The sequence below is a fragment of the Lonchura striata genome, chromosome 12 (assembly GCF_046129695.1).
Source record: "Lonchura striata isolate bLonStr1 chromosome 12, bLonStr1.mat, whole genome shotgun sequence".
NCBI classification, from domain to species: domain Eukaryota; kingdom Metazoa; phylum Chordata; class Aves; order Passeriformes; family Estrildidae; genus Lonchura; species Lonchura striata.
The window spans coordinates 10,594,756-10,613,728 of record NC_134614.1 but is presented as its reverse complement, the minus strand read 5'-3'; the positions used below and the strand labels follow the sequence as shown (position 1 = coordinate 10,613,728).

General features: G+C 40.8%; 1 protein-coding gene across 2 annotated transcripts in view; it reads left to right on the top strand.

Annotated features, from left to right (window-relative positions):
• Positions 1 to 14,356: 14,356 nt before the first annotated feature.
• Positions 14,357 to 18,973, top strand: part of DCP1A (decapping mRNA 1A) — a 31,773-nt gene continuing 27,156 nt past the window's right edge. For both annotated transcript variants that reach the window (XM_021533144.3, XM_021533133.3), the window contains exons 1-3: positions 14,357 to 14,528; positions 15,421 to 15,461; positions 17,263 to 17,390. In XM_021533144.3, the coding sequence (XP_021388819.1) occupies positions 14,394 to 14,528; positions 15,421 to 15,461; positions 17,263 to 17,390 (304 nt within the window). In that variant the 5' untranslated portion in view covers positions 14,357 to 14,393. The remainder of the gene's footprint in view (positions 14,529 to 15,420; positions 15,462 to 17,262; positions 17,391 to 18,973) is intronic.

Here is an 18,973-nt window from a genome sequence, read left to right as displayed (position 1 = left end):
TTGTGGAAGAGGAAAAGGAGCCACTTCCATGCAGAATGCAGGGATGGAGCCATTCCACCTGCTTGTGCATGGAGTGACAGAGCAGAGCAAGTGCCTCTGAGCCAGGCTGAAACACACATACTTGTCTACAAAGGGATGAGGCAAAATGGAATTTTTCACAATAGTTTTGCAATCATTTGTCTAGTTGAAAAATTATATTAATTTCTTCCTGAAGGTCATTAGAGTAGTTCTAAGTGTACGATCTATGTAGAAGACAGGAAATAAAGTGAAAAAATTAGGAGCCAGAATGACCCTTCACTAGTATATCCATGGAGATTAAAGGCAATTTAACCTCTGCCAACAGTGTGGAGGTTGTGCAGTTGTAAAACCTCTCACATCCAACCCTGAAGCACATCCTTAACCAACACCTTCTTAAGGGTGATCCCTCAGCTGTGGACACAGGTTGGTTTAAAAGCATCTTTGATCCCCTGACAAGTAGAAAGATCTTGTTGGAAAAAAAAATTAAAAATAGATATGGGCTATAACTTTGAAGATAATCAATTCAGTGGAGACAAGGAAAGCCTCCTAGGCTTTGACAGGTCTTTCTCATATATATGGAGTGTCTGTGCATCATAAAATGTATCAGTCAGCATGTCAGTATTAATTAATAATGAGAAATACAAGGGAGAAGTCAAAGCAGGAGACCAAAGGACAAGCAAAACTTCAATGACTTTTCTATCTCTCAACTTATAGGTGTGCTTTCTAAAATATCAGAATTAAAACTGAGTCACAAATTCTACTATGCATGGTACAAGTCCTATGCAACATCAAATATAAAGAATCCCTAAAAGTTGCTTCTCTCAAACTAATGATCTTTATATACACTGCTGAAACACCTAAAAGTGTGCATCCAGTCAGTGTGAACAACTCAGGATGAAATAAAACTTCAGTTTCCTTTGCAAAAACAAAATACAGCAACTCCAGTAGTCAGTGAGGTACAGGAACTCCAAGAGTGATGAACAATTCTCCAGACCTTCTCAAAGAGCAAACTGGACCCTCCATCTGAAAGACTGCTGAATTATTCAGTGTAACTCTTTATCTAATTCCACTGAACCATTTAATTTTAATGAAAGCATTCTAAAGAACATTTAATTACATTTTAGTAAGGAAGTTTATATAAAATAAGAAAGGAAGCATTATCATTTTAAAGTGCTATTACCAACCCCTCCTGCCCCAAAAACTGACTACTTTAAATAATTTTTTTAAATGTGTCTATGGGACCATGGGGTCCTGCTTCTCCTTTACCATTAAGACCAGTTCAGTTTTGCTGTTCATATGAAAAATGTTCTGAACTGACTGAAGGTCCAACCCCCTAAAGCCCAAAGATGATCTGGTCTGTGTTGCCCACACCCTTTTGCAGACCCAGATTTCTGGTCTGTGACAAGAGGACAGTGCCATGTCAGTTGATATGACAGTTTCAATCCTATTCTTTAACACGTTTTTGTCCTGATGTTAGTTTCCCTCATTATGAAAAATTCCTTTTCTGTGCTGTTTACTGCTTTAATATTCTAAAACAACAGCAAAATTTCCCCATCACAAACACCTCTAAAGAAGGGGCAGGCATTTAGTCAAGGAAGAACTAACAGACATCAAAATATATCCTTTAGATCTTTGCCTATTAAATATGAATATCTAAAATGATAGTTTCTTTCTTTGTACCATACACATTTCATAGAAAGCAAACCTTCATGATTTAACAGAAATTCAAAATATAGCAGCAAAGTTCTTTAAGAAACTAAAATGTAAATTGTTTTTAAAAATAAAAAATTGAGGGTTTTTCATTCTTTTCTATGACCATACCATGAAATAACAGTCACATACATTTAAACTAGAGTTACCAAGGCAGGTCCCCAGTTTTATTACAGTTGCATGTAATGGGAGGGAATCTCTTCAAATTAATCTGCAGCACATTAAACTATTCAGTACACTAAAACATGGAGTTAAAACTTGGTTTCCCTAAAGGAAAAAAATAAAAAAGCTGAACAGATGAACTATGAATAGAATAATGTTTTAACACTTGCTAAAGTGCTGAGTTTTGAAGGAAGCATGTAGTAGAAAGGAGTACCCAAAAATAGGAGTGTGCTCCCTCCCCACTCAGCAAATCCCAGCATTAAAACTGACTCTCAGTAATGCCTAGGAAATACCTGTGCACACCTTTTGTGTACTAAGATGTCTTAGATCTGCTGCCAGAACTGGTCTTAAAACTAAGTTAGACTCGACCCTCAAGTCTACCGACCATCCGTTTTCGCTATTTATACAGTAGTATGGTTTATAGATCAAAACAGAAATTATCTGATAAGACATTAAAAGTAATAAAAAGTCTGTGCTTTTTTTACAAATTGCTGAGAAGAATGGCTATGGTACAGAGCCTCTCTTTTCAAAATAACAGCTGCAGGAAAAGAAGAAAAGAAATTGGGCTTTTGGATTCCAGCAGGGGTTCAGCAAAAGGGATAAAGAGCTGGCAAATTTCAGAATGCTGCCTTAACACGTACTGCTACCAGGAGATGTTCTGTTTGTAAAACAACAGCAAAAATTACTGGGGTTGGGAGGTGTGACTTGAGCTGACCAAATGAGCTGTTGATTCCAGCCCATATGTATTGAATTCTCCCCCAGAAACCCAAAGAAGAGTCACAGAGTCCATGCCCAGCGAGCTTGTCTTATCCACCTGAGAGCTGCCGGGCGATGTGGGCCGAGCCCGGCGCTGTCCCCGAGCCAGCGGCACGTCAATGGCAGCAGCACCAGGCCAGATGTGACAGCCCAGCCCAGATGGGTTTATCCAGCCACTTCCCCAGCCCTAAGTGTCAGCATTCTTGCTGAGGCTGTGACAGGGATTCCTGTTGGAAGTGCTCTTCTGCATTCCAAACCAGGCCAAGATTGCATTAACTCAGGAGGAAAAGGATAGTCAGTAAGTCTTGTAAAATTATGCCCACATCCCCACCTGAGGAATAACTGGGTCTAATTCACTGAGCTCTGTGCTCCAAGAGAAAGGTGTGAGACAAAGGTTAGTAAGAAATTGAGAATATATTATGTGCATTTCCTCACATCTCTTTTGATATTAAATATACCAAGTAATTAGTGCTTTGTAATAAAATACTGTTGAGGCTGCCTGAATGGTCTTGTAGTTATTTAATAAATTACTCAGCAAAAGAGTGAATTTAGCCAGGCGTCCACTGGTGAGGAGACTGCTAATTAACTGATATCCAAGCAGGCAGCAATTACCCTTCTCCTCCCAGACAAGAATATCTCTATTCCAAATATGTGTTGGGAAAGAATCAAGAACTATAAAATATACACCTTTTCCAGGAGGAAGCGATTTGGAATGGCATAGCAATCAACTTAAAGATTTCAAATTATGTGAACTAAACACAAAACAAGATTAAAAAAAAAAAAATCTGTGCTTTATGAAGAGAGTGAACTGGCTTCAGATATGTTTCCAGCTGGGACCAGATTGCAAATGCCTTTATTCACTCTGCAGGAGTGGTTATTCATGCAAACAGTCCCTGCAAAGCCAGGGAAACAAATTCACATGAGCATGTAGTCACAACTGTGAACATGGAGCTTGCCATCTGACCTCCAAAAGCAAGAGAACCTTGTGATGCTTTTCTGAAAATACCATAGGGACCTTGGGGCTGTGTTTATCTTCCTTAGACATGTTTTTGCTGTCATTTCATATATTGTGTTTTAGGAGGAAATTAGCTGATGTAATATTAATTTATGGAGAGTTTTTAATTCTTATATATTTGGTCAAATTTCCAGGTTGATATCTCAGCAACAGATTTGTAGCAAACAGGATGCTGGGATTTATCAGGCTTGCACTCCTTTTGGCTTTTTGGATGCCCAACCATCAGATCAGACAGACCTGCCATGGCCAGCTGGGGCTGAGGCTGTGCTGGTGGGCATCCACCCACCTGCACATCACACAAGTGTGAGCACAAAGGAAACCAGAAAACTCCCCATGGTGAGCAGGAATCAGGGATTCCTGGAAGAGTGTCCAAACAGCTCTGCATCCTCTGTTTAATGACCCACGAGGGAAGGGATACATTTAGAATCGAGCTGTTCTGATTACAAGAGTTTTACATAAAGGCTGAACAAGAAATGTAAGAAGCATAACTGGTGCCCCAAGGGGAAAATTTCAAAAGCATATATAAGATTTAAGTGCCAAGCTGCAAAAAGCTGTTAGAGCTAATATCCAAAACTGGAATCTAAGCCTAGGAAATGAGGTGATCTGGCACCCAAAGGCCAGCAGTCAGGCTAAATACCAAAGGTCAAGAGCCCAAGCCAGAAACCAAGATACCAGCCAAAGGTTAGGACTGAAATAGGTCCTGGATGCAAGCCAAAGGTCACAAAATGAGCACCTCCACCACTGAGATTTAGATGCTCCCTAAACAGGACTGGTGTTAGCACTGGGAGCACTCCTGGGCTGTGGATTTGCTGAAAGAGTCAGCCCAGCCACCAGTCCTTAGCAGCCATCACTGAGTCAACCACACTCAGAATAAAACTGGAAACAGCTCCCCTGGATTACACAGATGAGTGAAGCCCATGATAGCCACAATTTATCTGCAGTTTCCATTGGAAAAATTAAGTTATACAGATTTGCAAAGTTCCTCTCTTGCATAAGCTCATTGGAAATGCAAAGGCAGCTCCAGATGAAATATTAAAAAAAAAAAAAAAAAGGGTCCCACAGAGACTACAAAACCTCAAAAATCCCTGAACTAACAGAAGATCTTGTTACAGATTTACAGTTCAGTTGCCATTTTCCTCTATTACCTTTTTGCTGATTATAACAGAAGTCCTGCTGCTACTGTATCCCCTTGCCTACATTCAGATAAGCAAGACATTCCCCTCTGATAATTTTACAAGATAAACATTTTCTAATGTTAACTTATTAATAATGAGAAACAGATAACAAAAGTATCAAAAATAACCTTCTAATATAAATTAAAATAATAAATTAATCCTAATGTCCCATTATATGCCTCATTAGCACATTCTCTCAAGAGCACTTGATGGTTTTGGGAGCATTTCAAAAACCAGCACAATTCTGCTAAAATCTACAATTAAGAGAAATCTTAACAATCTCAGTGAACAGTTTGCAAATAGCCCACATACCAGAATATGTTTTTGCAAACATTAATAATTAAATTCCACCTAGAGATGCAAATGAAAAATCAACTTAAAGAGACAGAATATAGACAATTTCCTTATCTCTCTCTCTGATTTTTTTCAAGGTTATAAAGAACTGATGGGGATTGAAGTAAGTTTAATAAGTCTCTCTGCTCTTCTGACATGATGGTAATAAAATACCATTGTACAATTATCTTCATTGTTACACATTTATTTTTTTCTTTCTTAAAGTGCCCCTATTCTGGCAGTCATGCTTTCCTGGTAAAGTCAGTGTTTCAGTTACTAGCTTTCACTTGTGTGGATTTCCCTTAGTGAGCCTTTAATTGTTTAAACTCAAAAAAATAGTAACTATCCTTCAAACACCTCAGCAGTTGGCTTGGTGCCACTAAGCCACAGACAGCACTTTGCAGAAGCATGTCCACTAAAGAAGTACCATGAAGTAAGCAAGAGACTATAAAGGGAATATCTGAGGCTGGATAAAAGTAAAAATCCAGATATTACACGATATTAGGGGGATTTTCTAAAGAAACAAGAATAAACCTTTTAACTTAAGCATTCCTAAGAGCTGTTTGTAAGCCAACAGCATTGCCTGGCTCTCATGTCACAAAAGCTCATGAATGACACAGTGGCCCCTGAAGTGCTGAATCTTAGAGGTTTAGACAGCCTGCTTGGCCAGCCCCCACTACAGCTGGAATTTAAGAACAAGACAAAAAAAAAAAAAAATTTAAAAAACAAACATCAAAACAGAATATAAAGGGAGAATATGCCAAAACATATGCCTATTATATTACCAATGAAACAGTTCCCTTCCCACACAAAGACATTACAAAAACATGCCTGGTTTTGTCTCCTAGACCTTCCCTCAGCATGAGCTCCCCTGCTGCTCCTGTGTGGACACTCTTGCTACCCAGGGCAGGGGGAAGAGCCCTTCCCTCAGCTCCCTTTGCATGCACTGCAGGAGCACTACCAGCTCTCCTCTGTACCCAGCTTACCTCCCAGACACAACCACCCCCTGATTACTCACAGAACTAATCCATCAGGAAAACAGAGCTGATCAGAATTGTTCTTAATGCAGTAAAGGATGCCAATTTTATCTCAGAGTGAAAACACTTTACAGAGGCATGTTTTGTTCCATGCTTTGGTAGCTGATTTTGGGTCTTTTTCTGTTGGGTAAATGGTGACTCTGGCCACTCCTGCCCTGTGGGACAGCTCATCACTTGTGGAATTCAGTTCTCCTGGCTGACAGGGCTTTTTTGCCATGGAAGTGTCAAACCGTGTGACAACACCCCGTGTGTGTCTGAGCAACATCAGGTGCACGCAGGGACAGGGGGAGGCGAGCTGCACCTCCCCATCCCTGAATCCTGTGCCAGCTGTCAGCAGCCCCAGATGGACTCGGGGGCAGAGCAGGAGCTGGGCAGGCACTGTGCCACCCCAGCACTGCAGAGCCCAGCTCAGCCTGCCAGCTCTGGAAGGCGTCACACCAGAAGGAAAAAGCAAGAAGAGATGTGGTGCTTCAGCTGTTGGGGCATATGTGCATTGTTTACACTGCAGCTCTCAAAGTCTGTTACATTCAATTGTTTTGAAAATCACATGGTTTGTACAGACTCTAGATGAGGTAGGAATTCTGCAAATAAGAACTAGTTGTACTGACCATGAGAGCCTTGAAAGAACCTATTACAGCCTAGCATGAAAACTGGTACTCAAGAGGTCTTGAAATAATTATTTGAGATTATTACAATCTATTGGAGAGCAGTGCATCAGCTTTCCAATCCTTCCCTGACAAAATAAATCACCCCTACACAAGCTTTTTATACTAGCATTTCCATGCACTAATTTCACATGCAAAAGTAATTTTATTGTGATGCACCACTGGGAAAAAGAATTCTTGTCTGAATGCAAGGTATGGTTTTAACACAAAACTTAGCTATTTCTTTTTTCCTTTGAAAACACATAAAGCGAGCAACCTATTTTCAGTAAGGACTGAAATTAATCTAATTTGTAGATTAATCTCACAGTTCATATTTATTTTCCAAATGAAAATTCATGTAATCTGTGCATAGATTTTGTAGAAGATGCTGTAGGAAATAGTTGACTGCCATTTCTATTTACATGCCACTGCACACAACCCAATTGAAATTAATTAAGATGCTGCTGCTTTTGTTCATTAATACTTCACTACTATTAGATCATTTATTTTCTAACACCAAGGTCAAGGGACATGAGGTCCCAAAATTAAAAAGCTGCAATTGCACTTCCACCACAGCCCTTCAGGCCTGAGCTCCAGCTGTGTCTTAGCTAAGCTTTGTTCCAGTTTGGTTGCAAATTTCCACAGAACTGTGTGAATGCTTTCCCCTGAAATGCTCTTCCTGTGCCCCTCTTCACGCATCTTATCCATAGGGCTCCCCTGGTGATCTTCATCACACAACTTTATGGCTCTTTTCTGAGTGACTGCAGCAAAGGAATTCTCCATCAGCCAAAATTTAATTGGAGAAAAGAGGCCAAATAAGAGGTTATGATCTCATCCAGTTTATTTCCTTAGTCATGATGTAACAGTGACTCCTCCCCACCTGTCCAGCCTGCCTTCCTCACCCCTTGCAGGAAAGCCATCCAGAATGGGTGGCTCTACCCCAGAACTCCATTGCAAAGCAGGAGCACATTATGGATTCTTGAGGCAGAATTTAGCACACGACACACGTTCGATCCACGTGGTTTGTGTCACTGAATGCTCTTGGACAAGATGCATCCTGGAGAAAGCTGCCAAAGCAAAGAGCAAAGATCCCTGTGCTCACAGCAGGAATTAAGGGATGCTGTGCTCCAGGCTCTCACTACACCTGTGTCTGGTCCTGTTTTCAGCCCACAGAAAGTGTTGGCTGACACTGAGGGGCTCCAGGACACCCACCCAGCCTGAGCAGAGCTCCAAAGCTGCTGCTTTGTCCTGCTGAGAGCACCCAATGCAGCTGCTGCCCTCACCTTCCAGAGAGGTTCCGTGTCCCTTCAGCATCCCACCAGCCCTTCCCTGGATAAGTGAAATATCACCAGAATGCTTACTGCTTATTCTGCTCTTCAGAAAGCATTCCAGTTAAATTTATGATGAGGAGTAAATACATTGCACTCATTTTATGGCTGGGAAAATGAAGGTGGAGAGAGCTGCAGTGGTTTAATGACCTCTGAAAGGAATGCAGGTTTGCTGATTCCCATTCCTCTGACACTGGAAAACCCAAGAACCATCAAAAGCAGCCCAAACCAGTGGACTGGTTTACATTTTATTTGTTTTCAGTCATGTCTGAAAAGCTCTAGAAGCTATTTACTCTCAGAATCGTGTTGAATCTTCCTTATTAGTACAGTACCATATCAAGAAAAGCCTATTGAAAAACACACATTTGCTCATAAAAAATTAATCTAACCTATTTTGGAGATGATTGCTGTGATATGGGCATATTTTGCAAGAAGATTAAAATTAAACATTTAAATAAAATATTAAAACAAAATAGTAAATATATTTCAATAAAAATAAAAATATATTATTATGATATATTATTTTATAATAAAAATAAAATTAAAATAATGTTTATTAAAATATTTTAAAGGAATACTGACTTGCTATTTTACAGCAAGGCTTCAGAGATAAAGCAGCACAGAAACCTACATTTTAAAGTTTATGTGATAGTCCCAGTACTTAAAGGGCCAGCTACATGGAGCCATCAAATGTGGCTCAGGAAAAAAAGGATGCTTTAGGAAGACGAAAATATAAGTACACCATAATGCCATAAAGCTGACACAGTATATTTAAGGTAAATTATTCAGTAATTAAAAACTGGCTGAATTAAAAACTAACATAGTTCTACTAAAGTAACTTTCTCAAGGCTCAGGGTTACTTCAACGATGCACAATTATTCCTGACGTATTTCTCAATTCTGTACAGAGCAGGACCTTGCTAATCTAATTATATATATATATTTTTTTTTAACTGTACAAGGAGACCTAGGGGAACAGGCTACTCTGCTTGCAATAGTAATTTAATATTTTTTCCTAACATTATTATAGCAATAAAACAGCAACTACACACAAAATGAAATAAGCATTTGAAAATCACTGATGGTGCACTTCTGCTACTGCAATATTTTGACCAATGAATATTTGCAATGGAGCTCATTTTCAGCAATGAAATTAGCACAGCCTAATATATTCAACAGCAGGCCCTGAGACTAGAGCTAGATAAAATATCCCAGAAGTAGCTAAAGGTGTTTGCTCAAAGCCCAATGTATCACATTTTGCACATCAATCAGTAAAAGTGAGGCTGCACACCTGCATCTAATGGACTTACAAAGGCTGCCATCACTGAAAGACTTGCATTCAAAAATAAGTTGCATTAAATGTTTTGACAAATTTACTCAGGAAAACCACATTATGCAAAATGCAGAGTCCCAGGAATAATGTTTTCTCTCTAGTTCTGATTTATGTCAATAATAAACTTCTCTCGTTCCTCTGTCAGTGACAGATTCCAACTAAGGGTGAACATGATATAATTTGGAGCTGAACCTCTGTGCCCTAGTTAAAAAAAATCATTTTACCTGTCTAATTTCACTACCTACCTTCATCAGAGAAGAGCTGTCATATTTTGATGCAAATTCCAGCAATTTACATGTTTCAAGCTGGCAGGCAATGTCTTCCTAGAAAAACTTGCCACCCTTCCACAATCTCCTGTGAAATGGCAAACCAGGTTAGAAAGATAGAGGAGATTGGATTACCTGTCTGCACCAGATCATTGTTTCTAGGAGATAATCCATAAATGATTAAGCCTTCTAATGTTATTGAGCAATGTAAGGAGGGCTGCCTGTGACCTATTTCACCCTCTTACACTGTTGTTGTGGGAGTAGCTTTACTGTATAAATTCAATTGAGTGTTTTCATTCTTCTGTTTTTATTGAATTGTAACTGTAATTTAATGACTTTTCTCTGTTTCTTTCAATATAATTTCAGAATCTCTTGGAAGGACCGTAACTATTGGTTACACTCATATCCAAAATGTCAGTGGACACACAGATGGCTAACTGCTTTTTTTTTTGTCATTTTCCTAGTACTTTATCAAGCTACATTATTTCAGAAAGTGCTGTTGTTTTTAATGTTTCGTGCTTCACATTTTCTAGAAGATTTTTCCAATTGTACAAGGAGAAAAAAAAAAAAGAAAGTCATGCATTCCTTTACAGAATCATTACTGCAATTATTTCATGGCAAAGAAACTTCTAGTTAAATTCACATTTCAGTATTGCAACAGCTGGGAAACTCAGAAACTATGCAAAATAGTTCTGTGTTAGATCTGTTTTATACAGAGCATGGAAACAGGAAAAAATCCCCTACCTAAAGCTGGGTAAATCACTAGTCCCATAACAATCTTCCTAAAGCTTGTCACTTCCATGTGATGATCCTGCCAAACCTGCAGTCCCTTTACACACCATTCCATCCCACCAAATTTAATTGTTTGGATTAACACTGCTGCCCTTCTACTGTTAATATGTAGCAATTTGGAAAACTTTCCTCTGAAAGAGGAAGAAGATTTTGCACAACTGAAAGCAAGGATTTGTCACCATGAATATGCAGTAAGGTACCTGTGGCTGCAGCATTAGTGCAGAGAGAGCACAGTGCAAGCTGGAGCTCCTAGAAAAGGCTGCTGATCCACATGGTCCTCCAAAGGGCAGAATAACTGCCAGGGAAGGTAACTATAGAACCTGAGCAGTTTATACCATATTTATACAAATGAGGAAAATGCTCAAGTAATGCCACCTGTGAAATAAAAAGGTTTTTCAAATAAAATGTCAGCACTTCAAAAATTCTAGCATCCCCTTCCCCTTGGGTTTTTTTTTAAGCAATAAAATGCAAAATAAAAGTTCATTAAGTTATTAAGGAAGTTATGACCAGGACCTTTTGTCCTATCTAGAACTAAGCCCAAATAAACAGTTTGTAGAATTACAGCCATTATCCTGAAATTTAGGGTTTAGATAACAATGCAATTATCAATCAATAGCCCAGAAATTGCCTCCCATTACAAAACAAGGAAAACATCTGCAAACAAACCAACAGAAGTGTGTCATTTGCAAAACAGTTCATGAAACCAGGAATTTCTGGCAATTGTTTTGAATAGAAAACTGTAAAGAAAAAATACAAGCTCTGTGAGTCACTCAGATTTGCAAGACTCCCTGGACCCTAATTCAGCCAGGAGTAATAACAGGAAATGCACTGACTGGGAGCACTGGCTGCACTTCTCCCTCATCTGAACAGCAGCAATAATCTTTTGCTGAGGATATTCAGCCAACAAGGGAAAAAGAAAAGGACTGAAGAACTTTTCTGTAGGAAGTTTAAAGGAGTAACTGCAGCCCAAATAAGCTTTGGGAACACATGAGTAATCTACTGTGCAAAAAGAGGGGCCAGAAAAAGAGTTTGTATAACAGAACTGCCAACAGCAGAGCAACAGAGACTCAGCCATGGTGTCAAAAGCAAACAAAAAAGAGGGTCTTTATTACTTCATCTGCCTTAATATTAACACAGATTAAGTAGGGTAATAAATTAATATATCCTCTTCTAAAAAACCTCAGCAGTATAAGTGAACTATAAAACACAATGCTCCCTTCACTTGTTGAAACACAAATGGAATCTGTCCCACTCACAGAGAAAACATGAAAAGAACACTGTGACAGCACATTTCTCCCTCTCTCAGGATTTTTCATAGACGTGCACAGAGAGAAATGAAAGAGAAAACAATTTCTATTTCTGCTCCTTGTTTTTCCCATGTGGAATGTGTTTGGAGAATTGTTCACCTGGAATGAATGCTTGGTTGGATTCTGGTGAGGATTGTTTGAGCCTGATGGCCAATCCAACCCACCTGGGGCTGGACTTGAGAGAGAGGGTCACGAACTGAGTTAGAGAAAGTAGTATGTAGTTTTAGTATCTTCATTTATATAGTATATTAATGTATTTTAGCATAGTTATAGTAAAGAAATCATTCAGCCTTCTGAATTGAGTCAGACATCATCATTTCTTCCCATTGGGTTTGCCTGCATTTACAACCGTGTGGGCACCGTGTGCATCATCCCGCTTGTGCCTGGCTCCGTGCAAGGATCAGGAGCAGGGAGTGAGAGAGGAACATTTCCCCAGCACAGCTCTGGGGAGGCTTGAGGAGATTTGCACCACACAGCACTCCCAGCACACGCCTGAGTAGCTACAACTCCCCAGTGTACCCCCAGACTCTGCCTGTACACACACTTTGCTGTGCTGCAAGGTTGAGGAGGCAGAGGACAGGCCATGCATCACTTCCAATCCAAAATATTTTATTCCAACGCAGCAACGGTGAAGACAGGGAGAATAAATTCACTGAAATGCAGCACTGGAATGAGCAGATGAAGGAGGAAAACAATCCAGAAGCAGAAACCACTGCTTCCCTTCCTTGCTGCTCCTTGTGATTCACTTTTAATGCAAGATGAAGCCAAGGAGTTTTTCACAACTGAGATCTCAAACAGCACAAAATTTCCTTTGCCAATAAGTTTTTAAATTTGAAAGATAGCTTTTCTTTACAGTAATCTTGCAGAAGGGGGCAGATTGATGCAGACGTTTAAGATACCATTTGGAACCAGTTTTTTAAAAAAGTTTTTGTCATTTTCCTTCTATTTGAGTTCTTAGAATGTGGTTGCTGTATAAAATAGATTTCAAAGTTTAATTTCTTCTTAGCATCTTTCTCTAATATAAACTGTTAGTGAATAATGAGAAATTTTACATCAAAGTATTGCCTTTAAGAGCAAACACTACAGAACTAGGGAAAACCCAAATTTTATGGATTAGGCTCTTCTATGGTGAAACCATTAGAAAGACATGGACAATTTATGGAGCTCCAAGACATTCCATATGACTTTTGTTGAGTTTTTTACTGATGTTTATGCCCTGGGGTTCAAGGGTGAGTTAGTGGGATGAAGTTTTCTGTCTAGATTACTTTTTCCCTAATAAATGCATTTTCACTTTACACTGTAACTGTTTGACACCAAAATAGGCACATTATTGTTTTGTCCCAAAAGCTTTACAGTTTAAAAAAATTACACTAGAACTTGGTATTTCCACTTCTTATCAGATAGACTTTTGTGGAACCACACAACTGCTGGATCCTTGTTTATGGTTAATGCAATGCAATAAATGTCAGCCATCATAGGAGAGGACTATCCTGTAAAGCTCTATTAAAAGTTTGTATCAGAAGTTTGTCCACCTGCAACAAAAAAACTTGACTTGTGGTAATACAGAGCATAGCACATATTCTTGAAATACTCAGGGTCAGGAGCCTGCCACAGACAAGATTTTGTTTAGAAATATACAAACCTGTTTATTCCATGTCAGATTGCAAAAAATGCTACAAAGGTACTTGAACCTAAGTGATCTTATCTTGGACATAATTTATGCCTTGGTCCTGATGAATATACTACACTTTCCTGTTCCTAAAATCACCAGTAATTGAAAAAGCTGCAGGAAAAAAATCTCAGTACACTGCATATTACTTTGTTCTTGTTTCAGCAAATGTAGATATGTACTACACAGCACTCCACTTTACATAGGGCAGTTTAGCGCCCTATGCACCTTCACTTTACCTGAGAAACGTATGTGTGGATGTTTACTACACCTGACAGAAATACTTAATCCCCAAATTCTTCTAAAATATTGAGAATTCCATATCCCACTGCAGACCGTGAAATACTGATATACCAGAAAATGACGGACACGGGAGCAAAGAGCATCCACCCTCCTGAGCCTGTGAGCCAGCTCATCGCGCTTCACAGGGCAGCCTGCAGTAAGCTCCGGAGCCTGCGGATCACTAATGGGGTAAATAAATAAAAACAAGATGCGAGGGCCAGCCCGCAGCCCTGCCCAAGGCCCACGGCCCTGCGAGCGCTCAGTGCCCGGCGCTGCGAGCGGGGAGCGGCGCCCGGGAACGGGCCGCGGGCCCGAGGTGAGAACAGGGCCCGGGCAGGGGCCGCGGTCCCGCGGTGAGGAGAGGAGCCCGGGAAGGGGCCGGGAAGGGGCCGCGGGCCCGAGGTGAGAACAGGCCCCGGGAAGGGCCCGGCGGGGCGGGGCGTGGGCCCAGGCCGGCGGGCGGAACCTCAGGCGCGGGCCGCGCGCTCCGGCCGGCGGCGGGGCCGGGCACGCCGCTGCACCGGCGCGGCTGTCGCCGTTCCGCGGGCGGGGCTGCCCGGATCCAAGATGGAGGCGGCGGGCAGAGCGGGGCAGGAGATGAGCCTGGCGGCCCTGCGGCGGCACGACCCCTTCATCACCGGCATCGCCGACGTGACCGGCCAGGTCGCGCTCTACAGCTTCAGCCCCAAGGACAACGAGTGGGTGAGTCCGGCGGGGCGGGCCCGGCCGTGCCCGCGCCCCGGCAGCCGCCGGGCCCGGCGCGCCCGCGCGGGGCCGAACCCAGGGGAGTTCGGGGTTTGGGCGCGTTCCCCCCTCCTGTAATGGGGGAGAGGAGCGAGAGGGAGACGGAGAGAGCAGGCGAGAGGGAGAGGAAGAGGAGGAGAAGGAGGAAGAGGGAGAGGCGAGGCCGTGCGTGCGCTCGGGGAGGCGGCGCCGCTCCCCCTCGGGCCGGGGCAGCGCCGGGGCTGGAGCGCGCCTTGGCTGCTGCTGGCCATTGACTTTTCTCGTTTTTAAAGGTACTTTGTTGTTGTTGCTCGCGCCTGTTGCACAGAGCCCTAATTCGGGAAGAGAGGAATTTAAGATTGCATTAAAGCACAGTTTTGGCTTGACCGCCGGGTTCATCGCAGAGCCATAAAAATGGGAATATGGGGAACTGCCCGTGCAGCCCTGGAGCTGGAGCAGCTTTCCTCGACACGCCCGTGCTGAGGGTTGCTCTGGGAGCTGGAGTCTGCCACAGAGCCATGCCCACGGTGCTACCGTGCTGTGCTGTTGTGGCTGTCCTTGGAGTAGAACTGGAACACAACCTCTCGGATATTTGGAGTCTGCTCAGCAGGGGAAGGTTGTGGAACAATGTGTGTGTATCACGTCGGCAAATAGAGAGAGTGAGCAAAGTGTTTTGGAAGTAGGTTTAACGTCCTAATTCTTCTAATTAAAAAATTTGGAAAGTTATGAAAATAAGGGAGCATAATTTTTGTCCTGTGATGTCAAACCTTATGGAAAGATATGGATATTGTAAGTCTGTAATTAAAACACTGTACAAAACCTACCTGTGTGAACAAGCACATCCCTGAAGTGCTTTTGTTATCTTTTGTAGGAAAAAACTGACATAGAAGGGACCTTATTTGTGTATAAAAGGTAAGGTTACTTTGGGTTGGTTTTTTGGGGGAGGGGGTATAGAGTAGTGGCGATATTTGTTTTCTTTCCTTAAGAAAACAAGCTCCAGATGGCTTCCTACAGAGCTTTCATACTCATCATTTTTTGCTTGTCCAGCTGTTAACTGCTGTGTAGTCATTCAAGAAGAATAAATTCTGCACATGGGTGAATAACTCTGTTAAAAGCCCCTAAAAGTATTGCTAAGAAAGTGTAAAACTTGAATGCTACATATGTACCCACATCAAAAACTAGTTTATTGAGCTTATTTTATTAATCCAATAGCATTTGTTAGTGCATTGAGTTTGTTTAATGCCAAGTCTCCCTCTGTCTCCTAACATCCATGAAGCTGATTATGAAAACGATAGACATGAGAAATTAAATAATGTGTTTTAAATTACTAATGGAATATATAATAAATTTTTGTAAATGGATGGAGTTGCCCAAAAGCTGGAGATCTTGTAATGTCTGGTTTTGGGAGTTGTCTGATTTCCTCTCAAAATCATGGAAGAAATTTCCAGCTCTCTAGGACAGGTAAAAGGACTGAGGAGAACCAACACATAATATCAATCATAAGTTCAAGTCTTAAATTATAGGCAAATTAAAAAATCTAAATTAAATAACACTTTGTTGAAGGTAAGAAATAGAAATAATGCAGACTTAAGCCATCCTGAGGCAGACTGTCATAGTTTGGTTGTTACAATATTTTATCTCAGTACTGTGTAGGGATTTGAGTCACAGTTCCTTTACTTCAGCTCCCAGCTTGGAAATACGCAGTGTAAGAAAGTATTAACCAAACTTAAAAAAAAATAAAATCAAAAACCAAAGCAAAAGCTTTGTGTCACTAGCTGATGATTTCAAACAAGTTCTGCGAGGTGCATTAAGGGACTCACTTGTGATGGTAATGGTTGTTTACCCTGTCCTTGGAAACTCTTGAGAGATTTTTGGTGTCAATCATTAGGTAAAGGTGGCCACGCTGTTACAGAAATCTTTACATTTACCAGCTTATTGTGTCTGATTTTTAGCCTACCTTCGTTGTTGTTGATTATACAACATTTTACAGGCACAGTTCAGTGCTGACAGGACATTCATGCAGCAAGAAAAAACAGATCTAAAACTATCTTGAACTTTCAATGCTTGCTCAGTGTTTTCTTTTTTTACTTGGTGTTCAGAAAAAATCTAGATAAATAAAAATTGTTTCACTGAGCAATACAATTCTGAATAATTTACTTTCAGGATACTGGCTTAAGTCTTTATTTGCAGAGTCTCCCTTTAGGAATAAATTACTGTTTATGGTTCCCCCTGTAAGTGTACTTCATGCTATTTAAAAGATAGCAGTTCTTTTTTTTATTGTCATGTCTATTTACAATAAGGTAATGATGCTGTGTAAATGGTTTGGTTTTTGTCCTCTAATTAAAAAATTCTGAAATGCCTCAAAACAATCTTATATCAAGTATTGAATAAATTTGCATTTTAATAGTGGACCTGCCCTAGTTTTTTTTAATAGATTTTTCCGAGGCATATCTTTGATTCAGCAGTGTAACAGTGTAGAATTGTAATGTTAATCCTAATCCTGCTTTGAGGTAAATGCAGTTTAGTTTGAAATTGAAATTAGGTGGTGTGCCAAGAAATGGCATAGAAAAACAACTGTGAGAGCTGCAGGACTGCTAAAACTTCATGTAAGAAAGCAATGGAAATGTGAAGATAAATTCATAACTTGGTATCAGAAAATTATTTTCGTTAATGAAGATATTAATCCTTGGTTTTGTTTTCCTTGACACAATAGGTCAGCTTCTCCTTACCATGGTTTTACAATAGTGAATCGACTGAATATGCACAACCTGGTTGAGCCAGTAAATAAAGATTTGGAGTTTCAGCTCCATGAACCTTTTCTTCTCTATAGAAATGCCAGCTGTGAGTATAACTTTCTCTACTTCAAATTTAAATTTCAGGTTCAGTTTTATAACCTAGATGACTTCTGATTACTGTGATATCTGTTCAACTATAATGTAATGGGGCAGGTTCTAGTGAAATATCTGATGATGTTTTCTGTCTACAATGCTAAATTTACTTAAATAGCGGTTATATTATCATCACCGCCTGCTTTCAATAAAAAGCAGATATACTACCAAAGTGCAATATTGCTCTGGTCTTTAATTAGTGATTTGATAGGCTTAGATTAAACCCATCTCCCTCCTCCATCAGAACGTCCCATTGATGGGAGCACTGCTTTGGCTGTGCTTTGGTGTACCTAATAGACCAGTCAAATGTTAATCCCTTCCTTTTTTGCCCTTGGAAGGTCTCTGGGATCTGTAAGAAGCAGGATACATTCCATCCTGGTGGCAAAGAACAGCCCAAGGCAGATGGCCTCCCCTGTTTCATAATCGTAGCAATCTTCCTTCCATAAGTGTCACAAAGAGGAAAAAGTCAAAACTGGTCAGTAAGGTGGAAAGTCTGGGAGGTTAGAGAAGTGTCTGGCAACAGATTGGGGAAAGTACTGTATTGAGTTGGGTGTTCCAGCAGATTGCTTGGTTTGCAAAGAAGAGAAGCTGTAGATGGAGGTGGTAGGAATAGGATGGACCTCAAGGTGTCAGGAAAGAATTACAGCTCTGAGGTTGGTGACATAAGGGAAGCAAGAAGTTTGTTTGTTTGTTTGTTTGTTGGGACTGCTGATGGTATAAGGAAACAGGAGCTGCTGTGGAATCACCATGGTGTGACAGTGACTAGAGGATCATTCAGGGAAGGAATCACAGGATGATCTCACAGGTTGGAAAACACCTGTAAGATCATCACACCAAACAGTTAACCCAGCACAGCGCAGTCCACCAGTAACCCACATCCCTCAGTGCCACATCTACACATCCTTTAAACACCTTCAGGGATGGTGGCTCCACCACTGCCCTGGGCACTGTTCCAGGGCTTGACAGTCCTTTCCACTAAGAAACTTCTCCTAATACCCAATCTAAACCTCAAATGGCACATTTACTTGTGTCCTATTACTTCTTAGCTGGGAGAAGAGACTGAGCACCACCTTGCTACAAACTCTTTTCAGGTAGTTGTAATCAGCGAGGGTATAAGCTGTGTGTGAGTTCATTAGAAACCCCTCAAGTCAATTGTTTTACTTGATAAAAGCTCTCCTTTTCCCGTGGGACACTAGTGTGTAAGATCTGTGGGAAGCTCATGGATTTAGAATAGAGATGACACAGAATAGTACAAGGAAGGGAGGAATTCATACAGAGGTCAACAAGGAAAAAATTACAGACTGGATGTGGGAATTGTATACTGAAGTAATCAGGAGTATTTTTTTTCCCCCTCTTATTTCTTTGCTGTTGACATTTTAAAAGACTTTGGTCAGAAACTATTCTGTCTTTCATTACCCCATCCTGTCTCCAGTGATTGCAGATGGAAGATGTCCAATGCAGTTAGTATGTCATGAGTTATTTTCTCAGGTGCCACAAATAAACTGCAAATGAGTTTTCATGCCCTCTGAGAGTGTT